Source organism: Coregonus lavaretus (genome assembly GCF_964263955.1).
Source record: "Coregonus lavaretus genome assembly, chromosome: 35".
Classification (NCBI taxonomy): Eukaryota; Metazoa; Chordata; class Actinopteri; order Salmoniformes; family Salmonidae; genus Coregonus; species Coregonus lavaretus.
In genome coordinates, this window is record NC_140022.1 from 1214064 (window position 1) to 1222668 (window position 8605).

The window sequence follows — 8605 nt, forward strand, 5'->3', positions numbered from 1 at the left end:
GGAGATGCCTCTATGCATATTCATGTAATGAGGCTAGAGCATAGCGTGTCTCTCCATTGAATACAGGCGGTTGACGTCAACAACCCTCATCGAATATGCAAAAATTGAAGACAATAATGAGATGTATCCACCAATCCAAAGAAAGGATAGGCGGGCGCTAGACAGCCCGCCCTGCCGCTTTTTGGACAACAACTCCCATTGTATTTTGTCAATATATGCATATATTGACCCAATGCATTTGTAAACAGGAAGTACAACCTCCTCATGACATTCTTCGAGCGGAAAACGTAGTGGCAGCTCTCCCTAGCGGTTAGCAAACGGTAAGCATCGAAGGAAGTGGAGAGATTGAGAAGTGAAAAGGCAGGGAGGCCGTGGTACATCGGCGTCTCCTATACCAGATCTGCAGTGGCTACGGCTGGGGTATGACAGCTTCTAGCTATCGTCTTTGTATGGACATGTACATTACTGTTTTTGAAAGGTTTTCACAGTCAACAGCTGCGCAGATTTACCAATAATGACAGCCTGAGTCATTGCTAAGTAGCTAGTTACCTACATATAGCCAGTCAGCTAGCTAGCTGCTAAAACTGGTTAACATTAGCTGGAAAGCTAACTTTACTTCAGTCATTGCTCTACTTCCACAACAGATAGTCAATGTACAACATATTTGCATGATGTTGCTAGGTAATTAGCTGCCCCATATTTAGCTCTGGGTTTGAGAATCAAAATGTCCCAGAATTTCGCTAGAAATGATCGTATAGAGAAGGTTTGTTGCCAGCTAGGCTAGCTAGCATGATGGCTAACTGTCAAGTGATCATTGCTAGTAGTCGCTAGTTGTATCATTATTGCGGTATCCTCCTAGCTAACTAGTTAGGGCCTATAGTTTTTCCAGGTCCGTTCACGTGATCAGGAAAAGCTCCTGGTCCTACTGATCCCACACTAGCCTTGGAGTTAGGACTGTCAGTGAGAGCTTGTACAATAGTATTGAAAAGGCTGTCGCTTTGCACTTACAGGACGCATCGCAGTTATCCACCCTTCTCCCACAGTGTGCATGGATTTAAAAGCATTGGATTTATGTAATAATTGGCTGTAGAAATGCCTGTAAGTGTGCAAGTGTACACTTTGGGAAAAGGGTGAAGAATCGGGACGCAGCCAAGGTGTGTTGACCTGATCTCACCCTCCTGACTCCTGCAGTAGATGTCTGTGTTGACCTGATCTCACCCTCCTGACTCTTGCAGTAGATGTCTGTGTTGACCTGATCTCACCCTCCTGACTCTTGCAGTAGAGGCCTGTGTTGACCTGATCTCACCCTCCTGACCCTTGCAGTAGATGTCTGTGTTGACCTGATCCCACCCTCATGACTCTTGCAGTAATGTCTGTGTTGACCTGATTCCCTCCGCTCTTGCAGTAGAGGCCTGTGTTGACCTGATCTCACCCTCCTGACTCTTGCAGTAGAGGCCTGTGTTGACCTGATCTCACCCTCCTGACTCTTGCAGTAGAGGCCTGTGTTGACCTGATCTCACCCTCCTGACTCTTGCAGTAGATGTCTGTGTTGACCTGATCCCCTCTTCTCTTGCAGTAGATGTGTGCTGTGCCTTCAAGATGAGTGTGAAGGCGTTTGAGCTGGTCCCTGCCGTGGAGCGGGAGCTCCTGATGGGAGACAAGGCCCGCATCAATATTGAGTGCATTGAGTGCTGCGGCAAGCACCTGTACGTGGGCACCAACGACTGCTTCATACATCACTTCCTGCTGGAGGAGCATGCCACGGCCAAGGGGATGCTATCCTACTCTGTCCAAAAGCTGCTGTTCAAGTACCTGGGCCTGAAGAAGCCTGTGGAGGCCCTGAAGGCCGCGTCAGCGTTAGAACGCATCATTGTGCTCTGTGATGCTACGGTTAGTGTTGTTGACATGATTACCTTAGAACCCATGCCCTTGGGCGGGGCCAAGATTAAGGGCGTGGCCGCATTCTGCGTCAACGAGAACCCGGTGAACGGGGACCCGTTCTGTGTGGAGATCGGGGTGATCTCGGCCCGGCGGCGCACCGTGCAGATATATATGGTGTATGAGGACAGGGTGCAGTTGGTGAAAGAGGTCAACACTCCCGAGCAGCCATGTGCGGTCAGTCTGGACGGTTACTTCCTGTGCCTGGCCCTCTCCACGCAGTACATGATCCTCAACTACAGCACAGGGGCTGCGCAGGACCTGTTCCCCTACGACAGCGAGGAGAGGAAGCCCATCGTCAAGAGGATCGGTAGGGAGGAGTTCCTCTTGGCTGCCCCCGGTGGCTTGGGTGAGTCATTACAACAGCAGCTGTATGGTTAGTCATTGGATCTTATTACTAACATATCACTAATGAAGAATGTTCTCTCTCTCTCTCTCCCTCTCTCTCTCTCCCTCAGGTATGTTTGCCAATGCGGAGGGTGTATCCCAGCGTGCCCCAGTGAACTGGTCGGAGAGTGTGATGGGAGCGGCGGTGTGTTTTCCCTATGTGGTGGCGCTAGACGAGGGCTTCGTCACCGTCCATAGTATGCTGGACCAACAGCTCAAACAGACCCTCTCCTTCAGAGACGGACACATCCTACAGGACTTTGAAGGTGCCAACATGGCTCCCATACACTACTCTGAATGTCAAACCTTTTTGGCTTACCTCAGTAGACCTATGTCTACAGTATCTATGGCCGTGGAGACCGTGACCTGTCTGTGTCCCTAAACCTAACCCTGACCTGTCTGTGTCCCTAACCCTGACCTGTCCCTGTCTGTGTCCCTAAACCTAACCCTGACCTGTCTGTGTCCCTAAACCTAACCCTGACCTGTCTGTGTCCCTAAACCTAACCCTGACCTGTCTGTGTCCCTAAACCTAACCCTGACCTGTCTGTGTCCCTAAACCTAACCCTGACCTGTCTGTGTCCCTAAACCTAACCCTGACCTGTCCCTGTCTGTGTCCCTAAACCTAACCCTGACCTGTCCCTGTCACTATAGGTAAGGTGGTTCTGGCCTCCACTAAGGCTGTGTACGTGCTGGTGCCCCTACCTCTGGAGAGACAGATCCAGGACCTGCTAGCTGGACACAGAGTGGAGGAGGCCCTCACCCTTACAGAGGGAGCCAGGAGAAACATTCCGAAAGACAAGTTCCAGGTACAGACTGACTGCCACAAATAGTGTTTCTAATAGAGTGCTTTTCAAGACTAGACACTATATGATCAAAAGGCTGATTTCTACAGTTTCTTTTGTGAGTACAGCCCAAGGGGGTTATTGTGACAGTGATGTGTCATGTGTTCCCACGTGGCTCATTTGACTGGGGTGATTGTGTCCTTGTGAAATGTAAAATATAGAATAGCAGGGATGAGATGTGATGCATCTTTCACTTTCTCTTTCATTACCCCCCCCCCCACCCCCTTCCTCAGATATTGCACAAAAGAATCCTCCAGCAAGCAGGATTCATACAGTTTGGGCAGCTTCAGTTTTTAGAAGCGAAAGAACACTTCAGGACGGGTCAGTTGGACATCCGGGAGTTGATCTCCCTCTACCCTCTCCTCCTCCCGGCCTCCTCCTCATTCACCCGCTGCCACCCGCCGCTCCACGAGTTTGCCGATCTCAACCACCTGGCGCAGGGGGACCAGGAGAAGGTCCAGAGGTGCAAGAGGTAAGAGATGTGGTCCTCTGTAGCTCAGTTGGTAGAGTATGGCATTTGCAACGCCATAATAGTGGGTTTGATTCCCAGGACCATCTGTACGTAAAATATATGAGCGCAAGACTTGAAGTCACTTTGGATAAAAGTGCCTGCTAAATGGCATTTATTATAATAATAATAATAATAATTATTATTATTATAGGTTTCTCATCACGTACCTTGGCGAGGTGCGGAGCACGGAGGAGGCTAACGGCTGCCGGGAGGACGTGGACACGGCTCTGTTGAAGCTGTACGCTGAGCAGGACCACGAGAGTCTTCTGGACCTGCTGGCCTCCCCCAACGCCTGTCTACTGGCAGACAGCACCCCCTGGCTAGAGAAACACCACAAGTGGGTACTGCAGCTAGCCTAGCCTAGCGGATACTGCAACTAGCCTAGACTAGCGCATACTGCTACTAGCCTAGACTAGCGGGTACTGCAACTAGCCTAGCCTAGCGGGTACCGCAACTAGCCTAGCCTAGCGGGTACTGCAGCTAGCCTAGCGGGTACTGCAGTTAGCCTAGCGGGCAATGCAGCTAGCCTAGCGGGCACTGTAGCTAGCCTAGAGGGCAATACAGCTAGCCTAGAGGGCAATACAGCTAGCCTAGTGGGCAATACAGCTAGCCTAGAGGGCAATACAGCTAGCCTAGTGGGCAATACAGCTAGCCTAGAGGGCAATACAGCTAGCCTAGAGGGCAATACAGCTAGCCTAGTGGGCAATACAGCTAGCCTAGAGGGCAATACAGCTAGCCTAGTGGGCAATACAGCTAGCCTAGAGGGCAATACAGCTAGCCTAGTGGGCAATACAGCTAGTCTAGTGGGTACTGCAGCTAGCCTAGCCTAGCGGGTACTGCAGCTAGCCTAGCCTAGCGGGTACTGCAGCTAGCCTAGCCTAGCGGGTACTGCAGCTAGCCTATCCTTGCGTGTACTGCAGCTAGCCTAGCGGGTACTGCAGCTAGTCTAGTGGGTACTGCAGCTAGCCTAGCCTAGTCTAGCGGGTACTACAGCTAGCCTAGTGGGCAATACAGCTAGCCTAGTGGGCAATACAGCTAGCCTAGTGGGCAATACAGCTAGCCTAGAGGGCAATACAGCTAGCCTAGTGGGCAATACAGCTAGCCTAGAGGGCAATACAGCTAGCCTAGTGGGCAATACAGCTAGCCTAGAGGGCAATACAGCTAGCCTAGTGGGCAATACAGCTAGCCTAGAGGGCAATACAGCTAGCCTAGTGGGCAATACAGCTAGCCTAGAGGGCAATACAGCTAGCCTAGTGGGCAATACAGCTAGCCTAGAGGGCAATACAGCTAGCCTAGTGGGCAATACAGCTAGCCTAGAGGGCAATACAGCTAGCCTAGTGGGCAATACAGCTAGCCTAGAGGGCAATACAGCTAGCCTAGAGGGCAATACAGCTAGCCTAGTGGGCAATACAGCTAGCCTAGAGGGCAATACAGCTAGCCTAGAGGGCAATACAGCTAGCCTAGTGGGCAATACAGCTAGCCTAGTGGGCAATACAGCTAGCCTAGAGGGCAATACAGCTAGCCTAGTGGGCAATACAGCTAGCCTAGAGGGCAATACAGCTAGCCTAGAGGGCAATACAGCTAGCCTAGCTACCAAGGCTGTTGCTCACTATTGCTTAAAAGTAGCCTGCTAAGCTATTGCCTTAAAAGTAGCCTGCTAAGCTATTGCCTTAAAAGTAGCCTGCTAAGCTATTGCCTTAAAAGTAGCCTGCTAAGCTATTGCCTTAAAAGTGTGTAATGAGTATGTTTTTATGTTATGTTTTATTCTTTCTCCTGCACATCAGGTATTTTGCACTAGGCCTCCTCTACCATTATAACGGACAGGATTCAGCTGCTCTACAGGTAAACATGCACTGCACACTACCTTAGTTTGAACATGGTGACAGTACCACCATGGCTCGTATATGGTAAATCAAATCCTATTAAGTAAAATATGGCCACGTCTTAAACTAATGCGTTTTGAGCACCTAGGTGGAAAAGCCCTATAAATCCAATCCATTATCTTGATTATTGCTTAATATTAATTGAAATGAAATGACCATGGCGTTGTAAAATACATCTCTCCTCTGCCTGTCCTTTCCTCCTGTAGTTGTGGGTGCGGGTAGTGAACGGGGACCTTCAGGACTCTACCAGGTCTGATCTGTATGAGTACATTGTGGACTTCCTGAGTTTCTGCTCCAACCTGGACCTGGTGTGGAAATATGCAGACTGGGCCCTGCAGAGAGACCAGACAGTACGTTTCTGGCTACGTCCCAAATGGCATCCTAATCCCTATATTGTGTACTACTTTTGACCAGGGCCCTAAGTCCTAGCAGAAACTAACGAATGACTTAGACTGGAGGCCATTTTGGATATACATATAGGAGTAAAGAAGAAGGTAAACTCTACTCATTCTAATTCTATGGGTGTGTGTATACATCTATGGTCTCTCTCTCTAGATAGGGGTGCAGGTCTTCACCAAGCGGCCGTTGGGTTTGGGTAAGGACCAGGTTAAGGAGCAGAAGGGCCAGGTGAACCCAGACGATGTCATCACGTACCTGGGGAAACACAGCCAGGCTCTGCTGCTCTACCTGGAACACCTGGTGCTGGACCGACAGATACAGGTCAGAACATACACTACATAGGACTTCAGAACACGTTTATAATGTAGCTCAATTGGTAGCTCAATTGGTAGAGCATGGCGCTTGTAACGCCAGGGTAGTGGGTTCGATCCCCGGGACCACCCATACGTAAAAATGTATGCACACATGACTGTAAGTGGCTTTGGATAAAAGCGTCTGCTAAATGGCTTATTATATATTATATTATTATAACACATACATAAGGGGTACGTAAGAAATGCCAGATTTACAGCAGACTGAACTATCATCTATAATGGTAATACTTCACTTGAAGGGTACCTACATAGGACCTCATAACACATTCATAGCCCAATTATAACCCATTCATAAGCAGCACCAAGCATTTACAACGGCAAGACATAGCGATTGTTGACAAACTGTCTTGTCCCTCTCTCTGCATATTACTCCACGATTTGCCTCGTTCAACTTTCCCTGGTGCTTGGCCTTTATTCATCTCTCTCTCTCTCTCTCTCTCTCTCTCTCTCTCTCTCTCGCTCTCGCTCTCTGGCTCTCTCACTCTCTCTCTCTCTCTCTGCCTCTCTCTCTCTCTCTCTCTCTCTGGCCCTCTCTCTCTCTCTCTCTGCCTCTCTCACTCTCTCTGCCTCTCTGCAGAAAGAGAAGCTCCACACCCACCTGGCAGTGCAGTATACAGACAGAGTCCTGTCTCTCCTGTCTCAGTCCCCCACAGTGGACCAACAGGTGTCTGCAGCAAGGGACAAACTACAGCTCCTCCTCAGGGAGTCCAGCCTGTACCGCGTCCAACTACTACTGGGTGAGCTGTCGATTTCAATTGTGTCCCAAATTACACCCTATTCCATATACAGTGCATAGGGCTCAGGTCAAAAGTAGTGCACTGTATAAGGAATAGGGTGTAATTTGGGAGGCAGACAATGTTGTTTTCCATGTAAAACAATATTTTAGTTGAAGTATTGTTACTGTTTAAACTTGATAGAAAACCAATACACCACATTTAGTTTCCTGTCAGAATAATGACGGAAATGGTATGAGGCATGTATTCAGTTGATTTCCAACCAGAGAATGGCTTTAACCTACTATGACCCTGGTTTTAACCATGATGACATGGCTATAACCTGCCATAACCTCTGACCCTGTCTCCCCCTCCCTCAGGTAAGATCCAGGAGTGTGACCAGCTGTTACTGGAGAGAGCCACGCTCCACGGGAAGCTAGAGGAGCACGATAAGGCGTTACACATCCTGGTGCACCAGCTCAAAGACTTCCCCGCTGCCGAGGCCTACTGCGTGTGGGGTTCCGCCTCCCGGGACCCGGCCTACCAGCAGCGCCTCTTCCACCTTCTTCTGGGGGTCTATCTGGACCGGGACCTTCCCAGTAGAAACAGGGCCGGTAACGGTGGTAGTACCGGGGAGCTGGAGATGGCGGCGGTGGATCTGTTAAACCGGCACGGGGAGGTGTTTGACGCGGTGCGCGTGCTGGACCTGCTCCCTGAAGGCTGGTCCCTGCAGCTGCTCCGCCCCTTCCTCGGACGCGCCCTGCGGGGGAGTATGCACGCCTGCCGCACCTCCCAGGTTGCACTGGGGCTGGCGAGGTCCGAGAACCTACAGCTGCAGCACGACAGGGTGAGACTGGAACAACGAGACACACGCAATGAGACGAGACACACACACACACACATCACAACACACACACACATCACAACACACACACACATCACAACACACACACACATCACAACACACACACACATCACAACACACACACACACACATCACAACACACACACACATCACAACACACACACACACACCACAACACACACACACATCACAACACACACACACACACATCACAACACACACACATCACAACACACACACACATCACAACACACACACACATCACAACACACACACACACACACATCACAACACACACACCACAACACACACACACACCACAACACACACACACACACCACAACACACACACACACACATCACAACACACACACACATCACAACACACACACACATCACAACACACACACATCACAACACACACACACACACACACACACATCACAACACACACACACACACACACACATCACAACACACACACCACAACACACACACACACACCACAACACACACACATCACAACACACACACACACCACGACACACACACATCACAACACACACACACACCTCTGTATTATGTGTTTACAACTAAGCTGTTATGATTTAAATCTTGTAATTGCTCCTAAGTGCTGCTGACTCTTGATGAAGGTGAGCTGTAACTCTCCCCATGTTGTCGTCTCATCAGTTG

General features: G+C 49.8%; 1 protein-coding gene across 1 annotated transcript in view; it reads left to right on the plus strand.

Moving 5' to 3' along the window:
* Positions 1-371: 371 nt before the first annotated feature.
* LOC311109585 (transforming growth factor-beta receptor-associated protein 1 homolog) overlaps positions 372-8605 on the plus strand; it is a 10145-nt gene continuing 1911 nt past the window's right edge. The window contains exons 1-12 of the mRNA XM_084152514.1: positions 372-420; positions 1580-2287; positions 2397-2591; positions 2977-3131; positions 3401-3639; positions 3830-4015; positions 5463-5520; positions 5768-5911; positions 6117-6281; positions 6912-7071; positions 7428-7894; positions 8603-8605. The exon at positions 8603-8605 is cut by the window's right edge and continues 1911 nt beyond it. Coding sequence (XP_084008640.1) covers positions 1600-2287; positions 2397-2591; positions 2977-3131; positions 3401-3639; positions 3830-4015; positions 5463-5520; positions 5768-5911; positions 6117-6281; positions 6912-7071; positions 7428-7894; positions 8603-8605 — 2460 coding nt within the window. The 5' untranslated portion in view covers positions 372-420; positions 1580-1599. The remainder of the gene's footprint in view (positions 421-1579; positions 2288-2396; positions 2592-2976; positions 3132-3400; positions 3640-3829; positions 4016-5462; positions 5521-5767; positions 5912-6116; positions 6282-6911; positions 7072-7427; positions 7895-8602) is intronic.